Here is a 27,392-nt window from a genome sequence, read left to right as displayed (position 1 = left end):
AGCCATGAGCTAGGCCCAGCACTATCCAAGTGCAGCAGCCAGTAAACAGCTAACATAACTCCTGTGCATGATGAGGCCACTTCCCTGAAAGCACTGTCTATTTTTTTTTAGCCTTCCTGTTAATATCATCTCCTGCCCAATCACCATACTCTCACTCATCCTATAGAAACTCTTCCGATATCCATAGTAACCCAACTCACCCTATATTAATCCCAAACCTTTCATCAGTGACCCTACCCTCCATACAATAACCCTGACCATCTCTGCAATAACTTCGCCCTTTTTGTCAGTAATCTTGCCCTCCCTACCATGAGCTCACTCATCTCCACAGTAGCCCCACCCCTTTCATCAGTAACCCTACTCATCTCCACAATAACTCCTCCACTTTCACCAGTAACCCTGCCCTCCATACAGTAACCATGCCCATCTCTGCAAGAACTCCACCCCCATCACCACATTAACGTTGCACCCTGCATTAATCTCTCCCCTCTCAATAATAATCCCACCCATCTCCAAACAAAGCCCTGGCTGTAGTAACATATTGGTGCCATTACAAAGGTACAATAACAGCTATATTTCATTAGAGGTTTGAGGAGACTTAGTATGTCACCACACACTCTCGCATATTTTGACAAGTACACCATGGAGAGCATTCTAACTGGTTGCTCACTGTCTGGTATGAAAAGGCCACTGGACAGGATTGGGAAAAGCTGCAGAAATTTGTGAATTCAGCCAGCTCCATCATAGGCACTATCTTCCCCAGCGCTGAGGATATCTTCAAAAGACAATATCTTAAAAAGGTGACCCCTATGGCCCAACCCATACCCTCTTCTCATTGCTACCATCAAGGAGGAGTTACAGGATCCTGAAGACACACACTCAACATGTTAGAAACATCTTATTCCCTTCCTCAATTAGATTTCTGAATGCACAATGAACTTATGAGCACTACTTCACTATTTTTGCGTTATTTTTGTATACATTATTTAACTTAATATATTTCTTATTCTAATTTATAGGTTTATTTATTACTGCTACTGCTGCCAAACAGCAAATTTCAAAACATATACATGTGATATTGAATCTAATTCTGTTTCCCCCTTGCTAAAATATCATCCACCCACACTCAGCATATTCCCACCCCACTACATTGTAACTCCCCTTTTATCCAGATTTGGATAATATGGAGACCAGTTCTTTGGATAACCATTGCAAATGGCCTGACCTGATCTCAAGGCCATATTCTGAACCTTCTCAAAGCACAATGGGAAGCTGCAGTTCTGTCACTTCCTAGTCTGCGAACTTCTACATATGCTATCTGCACTCTTCTCTTGACATGTGTTGATTCCCTTTCGAACAGAGACATGTCCTTAGAACAGAAATGAGGAAAGTTTCTTAAGGCAGAGGATGGTGATTCATTGTCAGTTGGCTGTGAAGACCTAATCATTGCTTATATATTACAATGGGAGATAGAAAAGGCATGCAATGTTAGATTGGGAAACTCAAATTGATGCTAGATCCCAAGAGAAGGTATTTGTAAAATGCCTGTGAGATGGATTTTCACAGTAGCTTGTGGTTGGGACCACCAGGAGAAAGGCAATTCCTGGATTGGGTGTTGTGTAATGAACCAGATTTACTTAGGGAGCTTAAGGTAAGTAACTTATATGAGGCAGTGACCACAATATTATAGATTTCACCCAGCAGTTTGAGAGGGAGGTGAAGTCATACTATCAGATTTTCAGTGGAGTTAAAGGGATTAGAGGCATGAGAAAGGAGCTGGCCAAAGTTCATTGGAATGGGACAATAAATGAGATGACAGTAGAATAACAATGGCTGGGGCTTCTGGTGCAATTTGGAAGGCAAAGGATAGAAGCAGCACAAAGATAAAGAAGTATTCTAAAGAGAGGATGAGGCAACTGTGGCTGACAAGGTAAGTCAAAGACAGCATATAAGCAAAAAAGAGGATATATAATGTAGCAAAGATTAGTGAGAAGTTAGAGAATTAGGTAGTTTTTAAAAAACCAACAGATGACATCTAAAAACCATAAGGATGAAATGAAGAATATCACCAAGACCAAGGAGATGGTGGTGGACTTTAGGAGATCTAGGCCTCATATGGAGCCAGTGATCATTAATGGAGAATGTGTGGAGCAGGTTAAGACCTACAAGTATCTGGGAGTACAGTTAGACGAGAAGCTAGACTGTACTGCCAACACAGATGCCTTGTGCAGGAAGGCACAGAGTCGACTGTACTTCCTAAGAAGGTTGGCGTCATTCAATGTCTGTAGTGAGATGCTGAAGATGTTCTATAGGTCAGTTGTGGAGAGCGCCCTCTTCTTTGTGGTGGCGTGTTGGGGAGGAAGCATTAAGAAGAGGGACGCCTCACGTCTTAATAAGCTGGTAAGGAAGGCGGGCTCTGTCGTGGGCAAAGTACTGGAGAGTTTAACATCGGTAGCTGAGCGAAGGGCGCTGAGTAGGCTACGGTCAATTATGGATAACTCTGAACATCCTCTACATAGCACCATCCAGAGACAGAGAAGCAGTTTCAGCGACAGGTTACTATCGATGCAATGCTCCTCAGACAGGATGAAGAGGTCAATACTCCCCAATGCCATTAGGCTTTACAATTCTACCGCCAGGACTTAAGAACTTTTTAAAAGCTATTATTAATGCTTTTTGAGATAGTGATTTAGATGCATATCATATTTTTTTTTACCGAGTTAAGTATTGTATGTAATCAGTTTTGCTACAACAAGTGTATGGGACATTGGAAAAAAGTTGAATTTCCCCATGGGGATGAATAAAGTATCTATCTATTTATCTATCTAATAGCTAGCCAATAATGTACAGATACCATATTTTCTCCAGATATATAAAGAATAAGACAGAGGTGAGAGTGGATATCATTTTGCTGGAAAAAGATGCTGAAAGGTAGTAATGGAGAAGAAAGAAATAGCAGGCAAACTTTTCAAGTATTTTGTGTCAGTCTTCTCTGTGTATGATACTAGCAGTAGGCCAGAAATTTGACAGTGTCGGGGGCAGAAGTGAGTGTAGTTGCTACTACAAAGGAGAAGATACTTGAAGCTGAAAGATTTGAAGGTACATTAGTCACCCAGACTACTTGGACTACACCCCAGCACTCTGAAAGAGGTAGCTGAAGAGATTGTAGAGGCATTAGTAATGATCTTTCAAGAATCACTAGATTCTGGAATGCTTTCAGAGGACTGAAAAATAGCAGATGTTACTCCATTCTTTAAAAAGGGATGGAGGCGGAAGAGATAGGCCAGTTAGCCTGACTTTAGTGTTTCAGAAGATGTTGGAATCCACTAGTAAGGATGAGGCTCATCATAAGGTAGGCTGAAGTCACCATGGTTTCCTTAAGGAGAAATTTTGCCTGACAAATATGTTGGAATTCTTGGAGGAAATAACAGGCAAAATAGGCAAACAAAAACCAGTGAATGTTGTTTATATGGATTTTCAGAAGACCTTTGACAAGGTACCAGACATGAGGTTGCTTAACAAGATAAGAGCCATGGCATTATCTTGTTAAGATATTAGCATGGATAGAAGGCAAACACGAGGAAATCTGCAGATGCTGGAAATTAAAGCAACACACGCAAAATGCTGATGGAATGCAGCAGGCCAGGCAGCATCTATAGGGAGAAGCACAGTCAATGTTTTGGGCCGAGACCCTTCGTCAGGACTAACTGAAAGGAAAGATAGTAAGAGATTTGAAAGTAGGAGGGGGAGGGGAAAATGTGAAATGATAGGTGAAGACCGGAGGGGGTGGGGTGAAGCTGAGAGCCAGAAAGGTGATTGGCAAAAGGGATACAGAACTAGAGAAGGGAAAGGATCATGGGACGGGAGGCCTAGGGAGAAAGAAAGGGGGAGGGGAGCACCAGAGGGAGATTGAGAACAGGCAGAGTGATGGGCAGAGAGAGAAAGAAAAACAATGGAGGGGAAAAAAACAAAAAACTAAATATATTAGGGATGGGTTAAGAAGGGGAGGAGGGGCATTAATGGAAGTTAGAGAAGTCAATGTTCATGCCATCAGGTTGGAGGCTACCCAGCCGGTATACAAGGTGTTGTTCCTCCAACCTGAGCGTGGCTTCATCTTGACAGTAGAGGAGGCCATGGATAGACATATCAGAATGGGAATGGGACGTGGAATTAAAGTGTGTGGCCACTGGGAGATCCTGCTTTCTCTGGTGGACCGAGCGTAGGTGTTCAGCGAAACGGTCTCCCAGTCTGCGTCAGGTCTCACCAATATATAAAAGGCCACACCGGGAGCACCGGATGCAGTATACCTGTCAGGAACGCGGCCGGATGGACCCAAACGCAGGACACAGACACTGAAGTACTAGGGGGAGGACAGGATGGGGATGCTATGGCATTTAAGGGTAGAGCTGGGGTTCAGGTAGATAGACTGTCGCGGAGCGAGCTCCCGGAGTTCAGCCAGGCAGGGCGGAGCGGGCTCCCGGAATTCAGCCAGGCAGGGCAGAGCGGGCTCCCGGAGTTCAGCCAGGCAGGGCGGAGCGGGCTCTCGGAGTTCGAGTTCAGGCAGGTCCCCGGGGTTCAGGCAGGCAGGTCTAGGTGGCTAGATAAGCTGGTGGAGAGCCCTTCCAGGCAGAAACACCGGAGACCTGGGCACGACGTGGACCCCTAGGCAGGTGCGGGGCACAATCCCAGGGTTCGGGCGGAAGAGGAGGATGGGGCAGAACCCCTGCCGGGCAGCGGCAGACCGGCTGGGCCTGCCCGACGAAGGCAAGGGGTAGGAACGGGCATAGGTCCAGGGTGACCAACACAACAGCCATGATAGTGGGAAAATCAGGAACGGCCGGCAGACAGCGCGACCGCGCGAACAAAACAAACGAGTGGAGAAGTGGGACCAGCGCATGGGAAGAAAGGTGGGGGAGAGGACCAACCTGGCAATACTGGTACAGGGCAGAGAAGCACAATGAGGAGTAGATCTGAGCTCGGGCAGGATAACAGAATGCGGAGAAGAGTTCGGAGCCAGCGGAGAACAGGAAACGAAACAAAACAACCACCCACCTGGTCCCACTCCCAAGGCCCCTTATAAGCACCTGCAGTTCAATGAGTCACAGGTGTGCCTCCTTGAGCCAGGAGGGTCCTAACTAGTTCACGGGTGATGGGAGGGACAACTGCAGGACCCAGAGTCCAGAGCCCTCGGACCGGATCGAGACCCGGAACGCGGATTCTGGACCGGACTGGACCCTGACAATACCACACCAGCCGACTCACAGGTGAAGTGTCACCTCACCTGGAATAACTGTCTGGGGCCCTGAATGGTGGTGAGGGAGGAAGTGTAAGGGCAGGTGTAGCACCTGTTCCGCTTGCAAGGATTCAAGGGCCATGATTCTAATCTCTTACTATCTTTCCTTTCAGTTAGTCCTGACGAAGGGTCTCAGCCCAAAACATCGACAGTGCTTCTCCCTATAGATGCTGCCTGGCCTGCTGCGTTCCACCAGCATTTTGTGTGTGTAGCATGAATAGAAAATTGACTGGCAGGCAGGAGGCAAAGAGTAATAATTAAAAAGAGCCTCTTCTGGTTCACTGCTGATGACTAATGGTATTCTGCAGGTGTCAGTATTGGGACTTCTTTTGATGTTAAATATCAACAATTTGGATGATGAAATTGATGGCTTTGTGACCAAGTCTGATACAAGTATTGGTGGAGGGGCAGTTGAGTTGAGGAAGCAGGGAGTCTTCAGAAGGACTTAGACAGATTGGGCACATATGCAAAAAAGTGGCAAGTGAAATATAGTGTTGTAGAAGAAATAAAGGTGTTAAATATTTTCTAAAGGGGGAGAAAATTCAAAAATCAGAGGTGCAAAGGGATATGGGAGTCCTTTTGCAGGACTCCTTAGAGATTAACTTGCAGGTTAAGTAAGAGGTAGTATTTATTTCAAAAGGACCAGAATATAAGAGCAAAGATATGATGTTGAGGCTTTATAAAACATAATAAGCCTGTACTTAAAGTATTGTCAGCAGTTTTAGGCCCCATATTTAGGCCAGCATGGTGGCATAGTGGTTAGCACAATGCTTTACAGTAGTAGTGACCTGGGTTCAATCCTGCCACTACCTGTAAAGAGTTTGTATGTTCTCCCCATGACCGCATGAGTTTCTTCCGTGTGCTTTGGTTTGCTGAGCAGCACAACTCAAGGGGACCGGAATGGCCTATTCCACGCTGTATTTCAAACAATTTTTAAAAACGTGCTGACATTGAGGGTCCAGAATGGAAAGGTTAATCTGTGAGGACCTCTGTTGGATTTGAACTGATACTCGATGGAGTGAGGAGGCAATCATTGAAACCTATTGAATATTGAAAGTCCTAGAGAGAGTGTGGCTATGTCCACACCAGACCAGATAATCTGTAACCAAAGCTTTTTTCTCTTCGTTTTGACCCTCCATCCACACTGAAACGACATTTTCCTCCCCCAAAAAAGCTTTTCTAAAACGCTGGAGGGTGTGTGTAAATTTGAAAACGCCGATAGGGCAGAGTAGGGTAACCGGGGATTTTTTAAAAATGCTGTCATGACATACTGGAACAGATAGTGGCAGCAGCGCGGCATTTCATTGTTTTCTTGAATGCAACCCCCACACAACCTAACAATTTTAGAACAGATAGCAATGAGACTGAAGCCAGAAGAGTTAGAAATGTACTCACCAAATACTTTGACCCATAACTTACTGACTAAATAAGTATACTCACTTTGCCCTGTTTTCTGTCCTTGCTTGTATGAAGGTGGTTTACCTATTCATGCAAGTACTTCTCTGACAATAGGTGTGTAACAGCCTAATATAACATTGTATGGAAATACAAGATAACACTGATGCAGACATGTTTTATACATTTAACAAAGTGCTTTATTAATGTAACAGAGTTAGTTAGTTTTTTAATATTCATCGACAGCCGGGTCATACTGTTCGTGAACTCCCTGTCAGTTGCCTCCATACGCTCCAGTATTTGTTTTTTTTTTAGTTTTAAGTCCTCCTGCGTGAGAGACAACAGCTGTCTGTCATTTGGGAATTTCCTTTTAAGTTTTTCTAGTCTGTAATTGCACAAATGCGCACTTTCACAGCGAGATTCGACACCAAACATGTTGCTTGTTTTCTGTAGATGTGTCCTGCGCATGCCCAGTGGGAGGAGATTCGCCCAAGTATCCATTTTAATGTGGACGAAGGTATTTTCAAAAACACTTGGTGTGGACGCCTATCATTTTTACGCAAAACCGGCGTTTTCAAAATTATCCGGTCTAGTGTGGATGTAGCCTAAATATGAAGAAGATCTTCCCTAATATGAGCGAGTCTAGGGCACACAGCTTCAAAATAGAGAGACGTCCATTTAGAATGAGAAGTGAAGGAATTTCTTTAGCCAGAGAGTAGTGAATCTGTGGAATTCATTATTATGGATTACTGTCAAGGCCAAGTCATTGAGTATATTTAAAGTGGATGTTGAGAAGTTCCTGATAAGTCAACAAGTCAGAGGTTACAGGATGAAGGCAGAATAATGAGGTTGAGAGGGATAATTAATCAGCCATGATGGAATGGTGGAGCAGACTTTATGGGCTTGATTTACTTGCTTATTCATTATTATGTTTTATTTTATTTATTATTATTATTTCCTTTTCTCTCTCTGCTAGATTATGTATTGCATTGAACTGCTGCTGCTAAGTTAACAAATTTCACATCACACACCAGTGACAATAAACCTCATTCTGATTCTATGTCTTATGGTCTTATGATCATATATTTTTCCTGCAGCTACTGTTATTCATCCTGCCATTGGACACCCATTACCCAGTGGTTGCAAAGTGCTTGTCACAGAATCTACTCCTGGAGAAACTGTCCTCAGTGTACTTTTTGCCTTTGCCTGTCTCATAGATGTAATCTTAGCATATCTGTGCACTGATATGCACTTGTCAGACTCTCCTTTACCCTCCCTTTGATAGTATGACCTGTCTTCTTCACAGTTGGAGATTTTAGGTGATTCTGCCATACATGGGAGTTAAAAAATGGAGCAGCTGCCAGCAGCATTAGACTTGGCCCATGTCACAAAAGGATTTAATGCTTGCAGCCTAAAGACATGCTGGTTGTCATGTCTAACTAATAAGCACTATTCTCTCACTGAACTGACCTGTAAGGAACTTCCAGCATTCTTTGTTTTACATCATTCTGCCATCTGAGATGAATTCTCCTTTTACTTGAGATAAATCCTAGCTCTTTCATCAGAGCCACACTCTGAGTTACTGAAACAAGTTTCTCTTTCTCCTCTATCTTTACACACTAGTGGATGCAGCTTTTTAGCTGCCTAAGTCATGCTCCAATGCTTCACCCACATTGAAGTCAAGTGATAGTTTCCATTTCTTTTCAGCATATGATATTTCATACCTTGGTTTTCTATTAGCCTTGTTTTGGTCACCAAAAACTATCAGTATTTTATTTAATTGTTTTAAATCTGAATTGTTTACCTTGCTCCAGACTTTACACATCTTTGTAAGTGAGAAGATGAAATGTTATCGTATGGTTGTGGTCATAATCAGATTACCTACGATCATTATTATAGAGTCATCCAGCACAGAAACAAACTTTTCAGCCTGACCAAGTCCATGTTGACTATTTTGTTTCTATCCACATGAATTCATTTTTCTGCATCCATCTTTGCCCTAATGATTCAACTGCTTTAGACTTGAACACTTGAATGATTGGTAGAAAGTTAATATGGAATATTTCTTTTACAGTGAGTTGAAGTGGAAAATGTTGGTTCCAAGTGTTTTCTTGCAACCACCACCTAACATTTCCAGTTTGTGATATGGACTTTTATAAAGGCCATTTTTCCCCTGGACCACATGCATCTTGCCTCTCATAGAGTCCACAACACTTCTCTGCAGTTTATACATAATCAGTAGTTACTGTTCATCCACACGAGATTCTACAGATGCTGGAAATTTTGAGCAGCAGATACAAAATGCTGGAGGAACTCAACAGGTCAGGCATCATCTATAAAGGGGAATAAATAGTCTATGTTTTGTAATGAGATCCATTATCAGTCACTGTTCATGAGTACCTCCATTGTGTTCCTATGGATATCTCAGTGCTTTTCTGAACAGTCTGCTGTGTACCTACTCATTGCAAGGTCCTGATAATTTATTTTAATAGTAGTTCAGAATGAACTGTCTTTTGTCGTATCATCATCAGTACTATAGATCCCTTTCACCAAGTGTTCCTTTGATTTGTTAGCTTTCCTGGAATTCCAGCACCTTGGCTGTTCCCCGTGGGAATATATCCATACTCCAAGTAATCCCTGGAGTGCAGTTCTTTGTCAGGCATGTTATACTTGTTTCTATAGATGTTCTATTTAATTGCATTAATGGGCAGACAGAAGCACTGGTTTTTCCTGGCATCATATAATTTTTCTAACATGAGGGAATTTACTTCTGTGATCTGCATCAGAACCCAACACCATTGCCATGATATTGGCTTAGGTTTTCTCTCCCTCACAGCCCAACCAGATCCCACAACTCTGCCATTACCAACACATCACAGACAAAGAAACATAATAATTCTCTAACTTTCCTTCAACCCATTGACCCTGTTTCAACCTATCACAGATATTCCTTTGCCCTATCTTCCCACCTTCTTTGTCACTTAGGGCATGTTACGTACACACAATGGTTTAAACAAACCAACAGCAATAGACCATGCCTGGAGTCTGGTTTTGATGCTGAAAACCACTATTTATTAGTAACCACTTAATATAGTAACTTAAACCAGGTAAATCAAAAGTTAGCAGTGTTACATATACAGTGTATGTAAATATAATTCCCAAACTTGTTTAAGCTCGAGTGGCAAGATTTAAATTCTTACAATGGTAATGTTCAATGCACGGAGTTGGTGGGGGGAGAGAGGCATCTGTATGCCAAGGTGAAATCCACCAAAAGAGAAGAACGAACAAACAGATGTCGTTGGTCTTCTGTCGTCGGACTCCAAATCCACTCTCGAGTTAACCAAACGTAACTTATCACAAAGGGTACCGTTTTCAAGGGAAAACTACCACCCAGGCAAGGGTAAACACACTGGTAGCCTCCACGGGGTCAGCCCTTCTACACACCGTGATAGCTACTGATCGATTCTCCTGATCGATCCTCAACCCACCCTTGTGGGTACTCGAAAGTTCCATCCAGTGACTCTTCTGTGACTGGTGATCTTCCATGGTCGGTTCCAGCTGTGTGTCTGACTGTGTGCAAAAGTGTCCTTGTATAAGTCTAAACACACTGTAAGCTTATGTAAACATCAACTGTCCATCATATAACTCAAACTCTCTCTCCATAGTAACCCAGAAGCAGGCAGCAGTACTGTAGTCAGTTTCTCTCTCTCTTGCTCTCTCTCTTTTAAAGACACAGTCCATGTCCATCACAGGGGGTTTCAGACTCTTAATCTATCTTCATAGATGCCACCTTACCTATTTTCTTTTTTGTAATTTATTTTTTATTGAAGTTCATCATCAAACAAACATTTTCATAAGATGTATTTCAGACACTGTACATATATATCATATAATCATATATATCACAAATCTCCACAATGTATTTATCTGAGGTATACACTTATAGAAAAGAGCGGAAAGAAAAAACAAGCAAAAGGAAAGAACTATGTACAAGTAGGGAGTGATCTTTTTTTTTTACAACATATTCATTGATTTGTGAGAATAAAATGAGGCCTATGAGACATTATGTAGTTAGACCATTTTTCCCAGTATGAATCAAATTGTTCCAGCTTATGATTAACAGATGCTGTTATCTTCTCCATTTTGTAAATGTCCATTGTAAATTCCATCCATGCATTTAAAGTTGGGCTCTCCTGTGATAACCATTTCCTAGTAAGAGTCTTTTTACCAGCCACCAACTGTATATTCATTAAATATTTTTCTCTTTTCAACCATTCTTGAGGTATATATCCAAAATATATGGTCTTACTCTCTAAGGGTATTTCACATTTAAAGATGTCTTGTAGGGCATTGTGTATCCCCCTCCAATAATTTTTGATAACAGGGCAGTCCCAAAAAATATGATAATGATTTGCATTTTTATTTCCACAATTTCTCCAGCAAACAGGGAGGGAGCAAACATATCATAATGGGATTTCTGAGAGTGTGTAATAAAATATCTTATCAAGTTTTTCTATCCAAACTCCCTCCATTTCTGTGAACTGGTACACTTCCATTGATACCTCCATATTATTGTCCATTCTTCCACAGATATAATTATCCCTCCTTCCTTCTCCCATTTTGTTTTAATGTATGAAGTCGAATGTGTTTTAAGATTTGACAACCCGTAATACATGCTTGAAATGATTCTATTACCATTATCTGAATTATATGCTTTTCTAAATAGCTCTATCAAGCATGTACTTGCCTTGGTTACATTTTTAACTGTCTCATTAACATATTGTCGCATCTGTAACTATCGATAAAAATCTTGTTTTTCTAATAAGTGTTTCTCTCTAAGCATTTCAAAACTGAACAGTGTTCCTTCTTTCATTATGCTGCAAAGAACTGTTATTCCTTTAGCTGCCCAGTCCTTAAATCTAGCATCCAATTTATTTGGTGTAAAATCCGAGTCATATGCACATCATTTAAGAATTGCAATATCTCCCTCTAGATTATATTCTTTTATAGTAGTTTTCCATATTTTAAGAGTCAATTTCACCCATGGGTTATCAATAGTATTTATATACCTTTGCAGGTTGTTATCAGCCAAAATTGCTTGTATAGGGATGGGAAGTACCCGCTCCTCAATGTTTTTCCATTGAGCGTCATATGATGGGTTGCACCAACATATCACAGCTCTCAACTGTGTTGCAAAATAATAATCTGTAAGAGAAGGTAGGCCCCATCCACCCTTTTCCTTTGCTAACTGCAAAGTTTTGAGACAAACTCTAGGCCTTTTACCCTGCCAAATATACCTTGATAACATCTTGTTCCATTCATTGAATTGATTTTGATTCATCTCTATTGGTAGGGTCTGAAAGAGATATAACAGTCTGGGCAGAATATTCATTTTAATAGACTCAATCCTTGAACTGAGACTGAAAAAAAGAATCAGGTTCCATCTTGCCATATCTTCCTTAATTTTTTTATATAAAGGCTGATAATTACATTCTGATAATTTTGCCAAATCTTTTGACTTAACGAAATATTTGAAAGACTCTGTGTGCCATGCCCAGGGATATCTACTTTCAATTTCTCTTGGTGGGCTATAGTAATATGAAAGTAATTGGGTTTTATCTATGTTGATCTTGTATCCTGATAATTGACCATATTGTTCAAAGGATTGCATCAATTTAGGTAAGGAGTATGTTGGTTGCCCTAGATAGATCAAAATGTCATCCGCATAACAGGCCAATTTATGCTCTGTCCCTTTAATAGTAATTCCCCTGATATCTTCATTTTAGATAGATAGATAGATAATTTATTCATCCCCATGGGGAAATTCAACTTTTTTTTCCAATGTCCCATACACTTGTTGTAGCAAAACTAATTACATACAATACTTAACTCAGTAAAAAATATGATATGCATCTAAATCACTATCTCAAAAAGCATTAATAATAGCTTTTAACAAGTTCTTAAGTCCTGGCGGTAGAATTGTAAAGCCTAATGGCATTGGGGAGTATTGACCTCTTCATCCTGTCTGAGGAGCATTGCATCGATAGTAACCTGTCGCTGAAACTGCTTCTCTGTCTCTGGATGGTGCTATGTAGAGGATGTTCAGAGTTATCCATAATTGACCGTAGCCTACTCAGCGCCCTTCGCTCAGCTACCGATGTTAAACCCTCCAGTACTTTGCCCACGACAGAGCCCGCCTTCCTTACCAGCTTATTAAGACGTGAGGCGTCCCTCTTCTTAACAGGGGCGCCGCAGGGAACCGTACTCTCTCCGGTCCTGTTCACCCTGTACACATCAGACTTCCAATATAACTCGGAGTCCTGCCATGTGCAGAAGTTCGCTGATGACACGGCCATAGTGGGGTGTGTCAGGAATGGACAGGAGGAGGAGTATAGGAAACTGATACAGGACTTTGTGATATGGTGCAACTCAAACTACCTGCGTCTCAATATCACCAAGACCAAGGAGATGGTGGTGGACTTTAGGAGATCTAGGCCTCATATGGAGCCAGTGATCATTAATGGAGAATGTGTGGAGCAGGTTAAGACCTACAAGTATCTGGGAGTACAGTTAGACGAGAAGCTAGACTGGACTGCCAACACAGATGCCTTGTGCAGGAAGGCACAGAGTCGACTGTACTTCCTAAGAAGGTTGGCGTCATTCAATGTCTGTAGTGAGATGCTGAAGATGTTCTATAGGTCAGTTGTGGAGAGCCTTCTTTGTGAAAGGTTCCAGATATAATGCGAAGAGTAGCGATGACCATGCACAACCCTGTCTCGTGCCCCTTTCTAGGGTAAGACTATTTGATAAATATCCATTGATTTTAATCCTAGCAGTAGGATCATCATATAGTGTCTGCATAGTTTTAATAATTGGGTCTTGGAAACCAAATCTATGTAAAACTCTGTAAAGAAAATTCCAATTAACTGAATCAAATACCTTTTCAGCGTCCACGTTTATCACTATTGCTTCGATTTTATTTTTTTGTATATGATCCATAATGTGAAGTGTCCTTCATATATTGTCTTGTGTCTGGCGTTGTCGTATAAAACCTGTCTGATCGTTACATATCAGTATGGGTAGAAACTCCTCTAATCGTTTGGCCATGATGGAGGTAAATAATCTATAATCTACATTAAGAATGGATATTGGTCTAAATGACCCACATTCCATTTTATCCTTGCCTTCTTTCGGTATAGCTGAGATTATTGCTTCCTTCCAACTGGGTGGCATTTGTGCCTTTTTTAAAGCCCAGTTCAGTGTGGGGAGTAAAACAGAAATTAACTCATTTTTAAATTCTTTGTACCACTTTGCCTTATACCCATCTGATCCTGATGACTTGCTTATTTTAAGCCTACTAATTGCAGCTTTTAATTCAACTTCAGTTATGTCAGCAGTCATCGTTCTATTTTGTTCTTCACTTAAAGTGGGTAACCCTAGAGAATTCAAGAAGGTGTCAATTTGGGTTATGCTTCCGCCTGGAACTTTGGAATATAGAGTTTCGTAGAACACTTCAAAAGCTTCTTGAATTTCACTTAGCTTATTTTTTTAATCATTTTTGTTCTTGGGTCCCTAATTGTATGAATTGTATTTTCTGCTATCTTTTTTTTTCAGTTTCCACGCCAGTATTTCAATAGATTTGGATTTACTTTCATAATGTCTCTGTTTCAGAAACATTAATTTTTTCCTGATTTCTTGCATAGCCAAACTATTAATTTCATTCCTAATTCTTTTAATTTCCCCTAATGTATCCTGTGCCAAATTCAATTTGTGTTTTTCTCTAGTTCCTTCAGCCTATTTTGTAATTCCTCTAATGTTTTATTCCTTATTTTTTTCTTATATGAAGATATCGCTATAATTTTCCCTCTTAAGACAGCTTTCAGAGTATCCCATAAAATGGGAGGAGAAACCTCCCCATTATCATTACATTCTAAGTAGAGACCAATTTCTTTTTAAATTTGTTCCTTAAAGTACAGATCATTGAGTAGACTTGAATTTATTTTCCAAATAGTATTCTTTGGTTGTAGGTCAAAATCAACAGATAAATATATAGGTGCATGGTCACTTACATCTATTGTCCCAATTCCACAGGTGTTTATTTTGTCTTTTTCAAATGTTATGAAATAGTCTATTCTTGTATACACAGAATGGGGAGCAGAATAATGAGTGTAATCCCTTCTGTCGGGGAAAAGGTCCCTCCATATATCAATTAAACCAACATCCTCAAAAAGTGTATTAACTTTCTTATGTAAGGATTTTGTTTCATAGGTTTTTCTATTGGAAGAGTCTAAGTTTGGTTGTAATTGTAAATTTAAGTCTCCCCCACATATCAGGAGACCTTCTGTTTCTGCTACCATGATATCAGTAATTTTCTGAAAATAACCAATATCACTTCCCGGGGGTGCGTATATATTCAATAGAGTAACTGAATTTCCGTCTATATTTCCCCTTACCAGAATATATCTGCCCTCTTTATCTCCCATTTCGAATACTTTTTCTAAAATTAGCTTACTTGAGATAAGAATAGCAACTCCTCTCCTATGTCCTGATTTATATGAGGAGAAAAACAAATTAGTGAAGCCCATTCTCTTTAGGTTTCTATGCTGATTATCACTTAAATGAGTTTCCTGTAAATATACTACATGGGTTTGTTCTTTTTTCCATTTTGGATAAAATTCTCTTACATTTGATTGGATTTAATAGCCCATTGACATTAAAAGAAATGAATTTTACTTTGTCCTTATCCATCTGTATTTATCTGTCAATGTATCATTGAAATTAGCAGAATACAACTTAATCGATCTACTCCCTGAACAAAAAAGAACCAAGAAATGCAAATGATAACAAACATAGCAACGAATGTGTGATTCCAAGGCTGAGGTCTCTAGTAGATGACCCTGCATTGAGCTAGAGGAAATGTCTAGCTGTGGGGGAATAACCCCTCCTCCTTGTGAGTTGAGGGCCTCCATTGCAGTATTCATAAAAGTCAGTGAACAAATCCATTACACAGAAAAGATTTCCCTGTGTACTCCTCCTATATATATATATATGCACACACACACACACATATATATATTACATACATACACATATATGCACACATATATATATATATTCTCATTTTGGTGGGGACAAAGGAATAAGTGAGCAAATAAAGAATAACAACTAAATAATATAAAATCCACATTATAGTATTTCTCGAGATATATATAGACTTCTACTTTTGCTTCCGTTTAGCTTCTCAACATTTTTAAAGTCAGCCAAACCTTATGGATCTTCTGGAAAGGGTGAGGACTGTCTTTGGGAAACTCCCAGTTTCTTCCTGATATACTTCTCTCGGCCTCCTCCCATCCCCTGCCTTCTCGATTCTCGCACTATTTCCCAAGCGGAGCGGGATAATTCCTCTGCCAGGCTTTCCCTCGGTTTGATCACACTGACGGGCAACCCTTTGGCCTTCATGTCTGTAGTTGCCTCTTCCACTGTCTGGTACAACTGCGTCCTGTCTCCATAAAACACTCGAAGTTTAGCAGGGTACGGAGTTTGAAATCTAATCTTTTTTTGCTTTAGTACACGCTTTACTTCAGAGTATTCTTTACGTTTCTGCAGGACTGCAGGGGGGGGGGTAAATCTTGGTCAAAATATATTAATTTATTGCCTAAAAATACCCTCTTCTTACCCCAGGCCCTTTGTAGAATCTTCGCCTTGGTACTGTACCGAAGGAATTTAATTACTATTGAGTGTGGCTTATCTTGGGTAGGTTTCGGGACTAGCGCACGATGCGTTCTCTCGATTTCCAGCTCCAGAGTCGAGGGAAGCTCCATCGCGTCCCACAGCAACTTTCCGACAAACTCTATCATAGACAAGCCCTCCGCTCCTTTGGGAACATTGTATATTCTGATATTTTTCTGCCATGATCTTCCCTCCAAGTCAAGCAGTTTACCTTCTTGGTGATTTAATATTTTTATTGTCTTACTCAGTATCCGTTCCACGTTTTGAATGCAATCTTCCACCTTCTCAATTCGAGTCTCTGCCACTGCTATTTTTTGATTGACATTGGTGAGCTCTGACTTAATATCATGTAGCTGCTGCTTTATATCTTTCTGGAACTCCCTTGTCTCTTTCAGAATTTTCGATCATATTCGCCACTTCGCCTGAACGAGGCCCAGCATCCGCCTCACTAGTCGGGTAGGAGAGCCGCTCGCTGCACTCTTCTCGGCTGCAGACTCTGCAGTGTCGCTTTTTTTATTTCCACTCTTTTTCCCCATTCTTGCCCCTCTTTTCAGTTCAAATATTTTTTGAAAAATACTATATTTGATGGGTTAACGGGGCTTAATACACGTTTTTCCGGAGGAGCTAGTGACTTAAGCTGCCATTCTCGACGATGACGTCACCGCAAACCCACCTTACCTATTTTCAATGTATCAGGTCAAAATATCCATCAGTAGTCTGGAGGAATGTTGTTTCATTTGATTTTGTATATGTACAATCAGAACACAATCAACCTGAAATTGAACTTGATATCCAGCAGGGCCAAACAAACTATTGGTTGTGACGTGTGAGTTGAATTGAATTGACTTGCATCCATCACATACATAAGGAGTAAGAATCTTTATGTTACACCTCTGTCTAAATGTGCAATGTGGTCAAGGAAAAGGGTTCTTTGGATACAAAAAAGACTTTATTAGTGACAGTGGGTATGGTGTGTCGCAAAGATACCATTCAAATGATGTGCAATTTTCCAAAAAATGTGTGCATTAAGCTACAAGGCCAAGTTAAGGTCAATAGTTAATATTGCAGTTAATAGTGTGAGTATCCCACCAGCTCATTGGTCCACAACACGCAGATTTATTTTTGCATGTGGTGTCAAAATGTGTTCAGCATATCACATGATTTTACAGCATACATCAAGAGACCTCTGAATGTGTGTATATATGCGCACTTGCGTACACAACATACGAAGTACATGGGTGAAACTTCGAGAAGTGTATGCTTGAAAGGTAATGTGTGATGTTTTCGTTAAAACTCACTACACAAGGTATACAATATAACATTATGCAAGAGAATGTTTCAATCAGGATTTCAATGAGGAAAAGGTAAGAAAATACTCCAGGAAAGTTAAGGACAGTGAAATCCTTCTGCAGCTTGTACCGTTGTCTGGAGCAATCAACCACAAACTTTGTAGTGCAATTAAGTACTTCAATGAATTCCACTTTATCTAGTCATTTTAATTTTTTTCTCTCTTCTTCAAGTTGCTGGTTGAACCTCAAATCTGGATTCATCTTTGCTTTTATTGGACCAGTCTGTGCTATTATCGGAGTAAGTTCAAAACTGGCACTGTGAAATAAGATTGGAATTGGTCTGTTCTTGTCATATGTACTGAGATGCGGTGAAAGGTTTGTCTTCCATATTGTTCAAATGGATCAGATCATGAAACAACAGTGTATTGAGGTAGTACAAGGTTAAAAACAATGACAATTTGGAATAAAGTATACCAGTTACAGAGAAAGTGCACAGCAGGTAAACAATGAGTATCAAGATCATTACAAGGTAGATTGTAAGATCAAAAACCTATCTTATTGTACAATGGAACCATTTAACAATCTTATTACAGAAGGGGAGAAGCTGTCCTTGAGCCTGGTGGTACAGACCTGCAGGCTTTTGTATCTTCTGCCCAATGGGAAAGGAAGGAATAGTGAATCACTGGGGTGGGTGGGGTCTGGCTGCTTTATTGAGGCAGTGAGGTTAAGACAGATTCCACAAAGGAATTGCATTAAAAAAAAAATTGGATAGGTATATGGACAGGAAAGGAATGGAAGGAAATGGGCTGAGTGCAAGTCATGGGACTAGGTTTGGCACGAACTAGAAGGGCCGAGATGGCCTGTTTCCGTGCTATAATTGTTATATGGTTATATGAAAGAAGAGTCTAGCTTCCATGATGTCCATAGCTCTTAGCATTCTCTTGCAGTCACATGCAGAACAATTGTCATACCAATCTGTTATGCAACGACAGGATGCTTTCTGTGGGTGTATTGGTAAGGGTCAATGGGTCATGCCGAATTTCTTTAGCCTTATTAGGATGTAGAGGCATGGGTGAGCTTTCTTGGTCATGTTGTTTATGTTGTTGAACAAGGACAAGTGATGATCACTCCTGGAACAATGAAGCTCTCAACATCAGTGCAATTGGTGTAAGCAAGAGCATGTGCATCATCTGCTTTGTGGCCAATGACCAGCTTTTTCATTTTTCTGACATTGAGGGAAACATTGTCATGACACCATGTTACAAAGTTCTATCTTCTCCTGTACCCCAACTCATTAATTGAGAATCAGACAACCACATTGATATCATCCACAAACTTGTAGATAAGTTAGAGCAGAATCTGGCCATACAATCTTGAGTGTAAAGGGAGTAGAAGAGACAACTTTGTGGAACAACAGTGTTTAGAACAATTGTGGTGCAGGTGTCGATGCCTATCTTTACTGACTTAAATCTGTTGTAAATCTTTACCATCATTGCAACTACAATATGAAGTTGGTAATCCTTAATGAAGTCCATCAGAGTTATTCCACTCCTTGGAGCTTCTTTCCCTTAAGGCTCCTTCCATTCTGGGAAGACAGAAACTCTTCTTATGTGCTGTAGCCTGTCATTCTCTACCCTGCTCCTTTTACAAACATGGTCTCCTCTTTTACTTATTTAGCAACTGCATGAAATAGGCCCTTCTGGCCCTTTGAAAACACTTAGCAAGCACAACTAAACACCAGTCTAATCATGGGGTAATTTACAATGACCAATTAGCCTATTAACCAGTACATCTTCAGACTGCAGGACAAAATCAGGGCATCCAGAAGAAGCCCTCAAATTCCATGGAGATGATGTTCAGACTCCTTATAGATGATGTCGGTATTGAACACCAAACTCAGACATCCTGAGCTGAAAAATTTCATGCAAACCACTATACTACTGTTGACTGCAAAAAGCCTCCTTTCGCTGTGTGTGATTTGTTTCCTTAGCATTATGCACTTTTGGTCTCCTTCATCCAGGCACAAGACCCTCCTCTCCAGTGGGGGATGAACAGACACTGAGAACAGAAGACCCTTGTGCCACTGGTAATCTTTTCCAGAAATGCCCCAATCCTATATTTTCCTGCTCCCACCCAAATAAAATCTAACTCTATAACCACAAGAAACACAGGGAAGGATGGAAGGACTTAACAAATGAGGCAGCATCCAAGGACTGAGAGAAGTATTTGAAGTTCAGCAAGTGGTGGTGGAGAGATGACCATATCCGAAATGGAGATTAGACACTAAGTTTGTCAGCAAACTGGCAGTTAGACAGGGAAAATAAAAAGATGTTGAATAGTGGTGGGGTTCCCCAGTTCTAAGTTACTTAGATTCATAGAGAGAAAGATTCTTACAGTATAGAAGCAGAACCTTTAGCCCTTTGAGTCCATTCCCCCATCAACCACCTAATTAACATTAACACTACAAAATTCCATTTTAATTCTCCCTTCATTCCCATCAATTCTCTCCAGTTATGACCAGTCACCCACATACTAGGGATAATTTACAGTGGCAAATATACCCTCCCCCTCCCTAATCAGAACATCTTTGGCTGTGGGATGAAACCAGAGCACTTGGAGGATACAAATTCAGGACTGAATCAAGTTAATGATAGTCACGTGGATCACATTTCTTCTGCATTCTGATGTTTGGACAGCAGTTGAACCTCTTGGCCATGTCTGCATGCTTTTATTAATATCACAAGCTGTACCTGTTTAGCACTTCACCTGAAAACAAAAGTGTGACTTTTCAGTAGATTTAAAACAAAATTATGGCTGTTTGTGGCATCCTGCTATACTTTAATTAGCTGTTGATTTTTTGATTTACAATATCCATCCAATTACATGTAGTTACACTCAGTGGCCACTTTATTATGTACAAGACATAATGAAGTTGCCACTGAGTGCATTTTGCATGATGTAGAATTCTGCAGATATTCTTGATGTTGAGGAAATGCAATTGATATGTTTATTTAACTAGTAAACAGGCAGCAATGTTTAATGTTGAAAACTAATTTTCATTTTTCGATTTGTAGTTGAATTCAATTTTCTTCATTATTACCATATGGAAATTGGCTGATAAATTTTCAATGCTCAACTTGGACGTTCCATACTATAAGAAAATGAGGTAATTAACAACTTTACTTGTTAATTGAACTTACTTGAACTTTACTTGTTCACAAGCCATTGTCACTGAATTAATTGGATTTCACTGACTTGGACAGATTGGGAGAATGGGCAAAGAAGTGGCAGATGAAATACAATGCAGGGAAGCTTATGGTCATGCACTTTGTTAGAAGGAATAAATTCTTAGACTGTTTTTAAAATGGGAAGCAAATTCGGAAATTAGAGGTGTAGGATTCCCTGAAGGTTAAATTGCAGTTTGAGTTGGTGTTAAGAAGACAAATGCAATGTTAGCACTTATTTAAAGAGGGTGTTACTATTAAAGCAAGGCTATAATTCTGAGACTCTGACAGTGGTCAAATCACATTTGGGGCATTATGAGGTGTTTTTGGCGCCTTATCTAAGGAAGGAAGTGTTGGTATTGGAGGGAGTCCAGGGGAAGTTTAGAAGAATGAGCCCAGGAATGAAAGGGTTAATATATGAGATGCGTTTGATGGCTCTGGTCCTGTACAGGAGTACCATAGAATGTGCCGTGACCAGTTGCATCAGCGCCTGGTATGGGAATTGCAAGGCATCTGACTGCAAGTCCGCACAAAGGGTTCTGAAAACTGGTCAGAGGATCATCAAGGTTTCTCTCCCACCCATTAAAGATACTTAACAGGGTATTAGTATTGTTAATAATCCCTCCCATCCATCCAACAAACTCTTAGATCCCTAACATCAGGCAGAAGGTTCTGTAGCATTGGGGGAAGAACTGCTAGAACGGAAACAACTTCTTCCACCAGGCCATAAGGCTATTGAATTCTCTGCCACCAACCAGATCTCATCATGTATGAAGCATCAGTAGCATTATACTGTTTACTTTTTAAGTTGTATCATATATACACACCTTATTATTTGTTAATTTGTTTGTGATAATATCGCTTTATGTATTACGTGTATGAATTATAAGTTTGTGTTGTACATCTTGGTCCAGATGAACGTTGTTTCATTTGTCAGTATAGATGTGTACAGTTGAATGACAATAACTGAATATGACCTGACTTGTACTTGCTGGAGGTCAGAAGAATAAGGGGGAGGGGATCTCATTGAAATCTATCCAAAATTGACTAGCGAAGATAGTGTTGACATGGAGGGCATGCTTGCAATAGTGTGAAAGTCAAGGACCACAAGACATAGCCTCAGAATGACAAGGACATCCCTTTAGAACAGAGATGAGGAAGAATTTCTTTAGCCAGAAGGAAGTGAATCTGTGGAATTCATTGCCACAGATGCCTGTGGAGGTGAAGTCTTTGGGTATATTTAAAGCAAAGATTGATAAGTTCTTGATTAATAAGGATGTCAGAAGTTACAAGGAGAAGAGAAGAATGGGATTGAGAGGGAAAGTAAATCAGCCATGATCAATTGGTGGAGCAGACTTGATGGTCCAAATTACTTAATTCTGCTCCTATGACTTATTCTTTTATGGATTTCAAGCAAGAATAACTGCGATTTTTTAAAAAAAATAAGCAGATGTGGAGGCCAAGCCTTTATGTATACTTAAGGCAAAGATTGATAGATTCTTGATTGGTTAGAGCATGAAGGGATACAGGGAGAAGTCAGGAGACTAGGGCTGAGGGGAAAATGGATGAGCCATGATGAAATGACCAAGCAGACTCGATGGGCCAAATAGCCCAATGTTGCTCCTATATCTTATGGTCTTATGGTTTAAAAATGCAGCCCCGAAACCAGCAAAACATAAATAAAGGAATGCATACCAAATTCTGGAGGAACTCAGCAAAGAAAGAAAGAGAGACACAGAAATGTGGATTAATTTTCTTCTAATTTATAACAAGGAAGTAAATTTCACCATACATATCTATTCATTAAATAGCAAGCAGCTGACATTTTACACACATGAAAGCTAACCTCAGCATTCACATAAAGCCTGAAAGGCTATGTTGAAGATGTATTTGTTTGTGTTTGGGACAGACAGTAATGCGTTGTGTCCATGACTCCTGAGAGACTTAGTGAAAGGTTCATGGGCATCTACAATGAGACAAAGATAGATAGATAGATAGATAGATACTTTATTCATCCCCATGGGGAAATTCAACTTTTTTTCCAATGTCCCATACACTTGTTGTAGCAAAACTAATTACATACAATACTTAACTCAGTAAAAAATATGATATGCATCTAAATCACTATCTCAAAAAGCATTAATAATAGCTTTTAAAAAGTTCTTAAGTCCTGGCGGTAGAATTGTAAAGCCTAATGGCATTGGGGAGTATTGACCTCTTCATCCTGTCTGAGGAGCATTTTTTAAAGAGCTGTTTTTAAAACAGCATTTGGCACAGGGTGGTTGGTGGGGTTGGGGAGAGACACATTGAAAGTCTAAGCCAGGACATTGAGATCAGGATAAGAGGAACGATTGATGAATGTACCCTACCTAGGGCTGAAGTCCACTAAATGGTTCAGGGCAGCAATCATAGGAAACAGGAAAGGATATGAATGAAGCAGACATGAAGAATACAGTGCATTAGCGAAGGAAGGTATCTGGCACCATTGTAACATAGACAAAATGGAATACCCTAAATTAAATTTATGCAAGAGGTCCCAAAGAACTAATTGACTAAATTGGTCATTCACATCTGACTGGCTGTCAATCATCTGTCACCATATTATTATGTTATATATTCTGAACTGCCCACTTGAAAAGTTTGATGTCATCAACGCTCTAGTCAGTGAGTAGTTTTTCATTATAACATAAATAATGTTGTTCACAATGCCATCTACCATGTTGCAGCAAAAAAGTTGTTCCGGGGTTATCTTAGTTAGCTGTGATTTAATGCTTAGTGAAATTAGATTCTAGAGGAACTTTTGAAGCATTGTTACTGCTATAATGTAGGATGTGGGATACAGCTGACTCTACCCTACTGACCTCACTGACCTTTGTTGCATACAAAGCTAGGCAGGGAGTTAAGCACCTTCTTAAAATATTACCTGAGCTGGAAGGTAAAATCAGGGATTTTAAATGTGCAAACTTTGTGAAGAGATATTGCTATATCAAAGCAAATAAAGAGTGGATGGATGGAAATGGATGTGTGGTTCAAGTCGAATTCCAAATTAACATGCACTGGGAATGATGCAAATAAACAAAATGAATGGGAAGTAATGTCTGAACAAAACAAATTGCATACAAAATGAGCAGTGCCTCTAGAGGCAGAACACTTACAGAGTTCAACAGAGTAGTGGACAAATAACTTGATTCACCATAGTTAGCTAAGAGATAAAAAGAGATGAAAGCATAAAGGGGAACTGGCCTGCTCTGATTTGAAATATAGAAGCTCTCCATTCCACCCAGAAAGGGCAGAGAGAAGCTTGGTTCATCCAAAGATGGATAGTCACAAGGAATGACAAGCCAGGGTTTATGTTGAAGGCATTAAGTCAGTGGGAGGCTACTGATCTGAACCTCAATAGTATTTCGCACCTAGAGAGGAGAAATTGTGTCTGCGATATTCAATATCTTAATGAAAATTTTCTTTTTGCAGATCATTCATGTGTACAGCAATTGGCCAGCTTATACTTTTGGGTGGTACATGGATCTTTGGCATGTTACATTTCAATGAAGAGACTGTCGTCATGGCTTACATCTTCACTGTAATTAACAGTTTCCAAGGGTTTTTCATTCTCATCCTGCACTGTCTCTTAAACAAACAGGTAAGGTTCATTGAAAATATGTCAGTGTATTTAAGTTAAACCGGTGACTCTGCCAAGTCTCAGAGCTGCCTGGGAGCTGAGGTTCCAGCCGGGACTACAATCTTTGCTCTATTACGCTAATGTACACTGCCTCTGGAAATGGGAGCCATAGTGACAGAACAGATAGAAGACCCATTGTGGAGAAAGATGTTGATAAGCCTACATACAAAGTCAAACAGATATGATGGGACTAATGTTCTGAGCTGCATATATTTCAATGCAATGAGCTTGGGGCATGAATCAGCAAGTGGCCTTGTGCTACCATAGCCATTAGTGAGGGGTAGGACTGGCAGTACAAAGTTCCAGGATTCTGTTGTTTTAGATGTGTTTAAGTGGGAGGAACTAAAGGGGCATTACTAATCAGGGAAAATTTCACATCCAGTGCTTAGTCAGGACAGACTGGAGAGTTCATCTAGAGAGGCTTTATGGGTAGAACTGAGGAATAAGAAAGGTGTAACGACTTTAATGGGACTATATTATAGACCACGCAACATGTTATGGAATTTAGAGGAACAAATTTGCAGGGAGATCGTAGACTGTTACAAGAAGCATAATTTGTGATAGCAGCAGATTTTAAATTTCCACATATTGACTGGGACTCCCATACTGTAAAAGGACTAAAAGGAAACAGTCTGTCAAATGTGTTCAATGAAGTTTCCTTAATTAGTACATCAAATTCCAAATGAGAGAGAGTGCAATACTAGATCTCCTATCAACAAATGAGGCAGGGCATATGACAGAAGTGTGTGTAAGGCAACACTTTGCATCTCGTGATTATAAAGCAATTAGTTTCAAGGTCATTATATTAAAGGATTGGTCTGGTCCTCAGTTGGGACTCTAAATCGGAGAAAAGCCAATTTTTATGGTATCAGAAAAGATCTGGCAAGTGTTGTTTGGGTCAAATTGTTATCTGGCAAAGGTATACTTGGTAAGTAGGAAGCCTACAAAGTACAGAGTTTAAATGTTCTTGTCAGAATAAAAGACAAGGATAACAGGTATAGCGAATCTTGGTTTTCAAGAAATATTGAGGCCCAGTTTAAGATAAAGAAGGAGTTGCATAGCAGGTATAGACAGGCAGAAACAAATGAGGTACTTGACGAATATAAGAAATACAAGGAAACACTTAAGGCAGAAATCAGGAGGTCTTAAAGAAGATATGTGATTACTCTAGCAGACAAGATGAAAAAGAATCCTGTGGATTTCTATTGATGTATTAAGAGCAAATAGATAAACAAGGGACAAAATTAGTCCTCCGGAACATGAGTGGTAATCTATGCATGTTGCTGAAAGGGGTGGGGAAGATCTTAAATGAATTATATGATCTGTATTTACTTGGGAGATGGAGTCTATAGATGTGAGGCAATGCAGCAGTGAGTTCATGGACCCTATACAGATTACAGAAGAGGAGGTGTTTGCTGTCTAAGGCAAATTAGGGTGGATAAATAATCTGCACCAGACAGTATGTTCCCTTGGGTCCTACAGAAATTACAGGGGTGCTAGCAGATATTTTTAAAACATCCTCAGCTATTGATAATTTACCAGAGGATTGGAGGATAGATAATGGTGTTCCGCTGTTTAAGAAAGGCTCTAAGAATATACCTGAAAATTGTAGGCCAGTGAGCCTGACATCCATAGTAGAAAAGTTACTGAGGGTATTCTAAGGGACAGGATAAGTAAACATTTGGTTAGGCAGGCCTGATTAGGGACAGTTAACATGCCTTTGTGCTTGGTAAGTCATGTCTAACCAATCTTGTATATTTCCTGAGGAAGCTACCAGGAAAGTTAATTTTACAAGGTTCCACATGGGAGTTTGATCAAGAAAGTTCAGCCACTTGGCCTTCAAAATGAGGTAGTAAATTGGATTCAGGATTGGCTATGTGGAAGAAGACTAAGTGTGGTTGTGGTTGGTTATTCCTTTGCCAGGGCTTCTGTGACTTGTAGCATACTGCAGGGATCTGTGCCGCGTCTGTTGTCATTTGTCACCTATATCAACAATCTGTATGATAATGTGGATGATTGGATCAGCAGATCTGTGGGTGACACAAAGACTGGGGATGTAGTAGACGGTGAAGAAGTTTATCAAAGCTTGTAGTGGGATCTGGACCAAATGGTTCAAAAGGTTAATTTTAATATCAAAGAATATATACAGTATACAACCTGAAATTCTACTCTTCAAAGACATCCACGAAACAAGAAACCCCAAAGAATGAATGATAGGAATATCAGAACCCCAAAGCCCACCCTAAACTCCCACACATAAGCAGCAGCAGAAGCATTGACCCTCCCTATCCCCTTCCTCCCACTTGCACCAGCTGAAACACCCCCCCCCCCACCATGCAATGATATAGAGTCCATAAGACCAGAAGATATAGGAGCAGAAGTCGGCCATTCAGCTCATCAAGTCTGCTCTTCCATTCAATCATGGGCTGATCCAATTCTTCCAGTCATCCTCACTCCCTTTGATGCCCTGGCTAATCAAGAACCTTTCTGCCTCTGCCTTAAATACACCCAATGACTTGGCTTCCACTGGTGCTCATGGCAACAAATTCCACAGATTTATCACCCTCTGACATAAATAATTTCTCCGCATCTCTGTTCTAAATGGGCGCACTTCAATCCTGAAGTCGTTGCTTCTTGTTCTAGAATCCCCTACCATGGGAAATAACTTTACCATATCTAATCTGTTTAGGCCTTTTAACATTTGGAATGTTTCTATGAGATCCCCCCTCATTCTCTTGAACTCCATGGAATACAGCCCAAGAGCTGCCAGAGGTTCCTCATAC

At 40.3% G+C, this 27,392-nt stretch overlaps 1 protein-coding gene across 3 annotated transcripts in view; it reads left to right on the top strand.

Moving 5' to 3' along the window:
* The window catches only part of LOC140740068 (adhesion G protein-coupled receptor E5-like), a 185,028-nt gene that overhangs the window by 143,935 nt on the left and 13,701 nt on the right, over positions 1–27,392 (top strand). For all 3 annotated transcript variants that reach the window (XM_073068932.1, XM_073068930.1, XM_073068931.1), the window contains 3 exons: positions 17,938–18,004; positions 20,781–20,872; positions 24,402–24,570. In XM_073068932.1, the coding sequence (XP_072925033.1) occupies positions 17,938–18,004; positions 20,781–20,872; positions 24,402–24,570 (328 nt within the window). The remainder of the gene's footprint in view (positions 1–17,937; positions 18,005–20,780; positions 20,873–24,401; positions 24,571–27,392) is intronic.

This window comes from Hemitrygon akajei, chromosome 16 (genome assembly GCF_048418815.1).
Source record: "Hemitrygon akajei chromosome 16, sHemAka1.3, whole genome shotgun sequence".
NCBI lineage: Eukaryota > Metazoa > Chordata > Chondrichthyes > Myliobatiformes > Dasyatidae > Hemitrygon > Hemitrygon akajei.
This window is presented reverse-complemented; position numbering and strand designations above follow the sequence as displayed.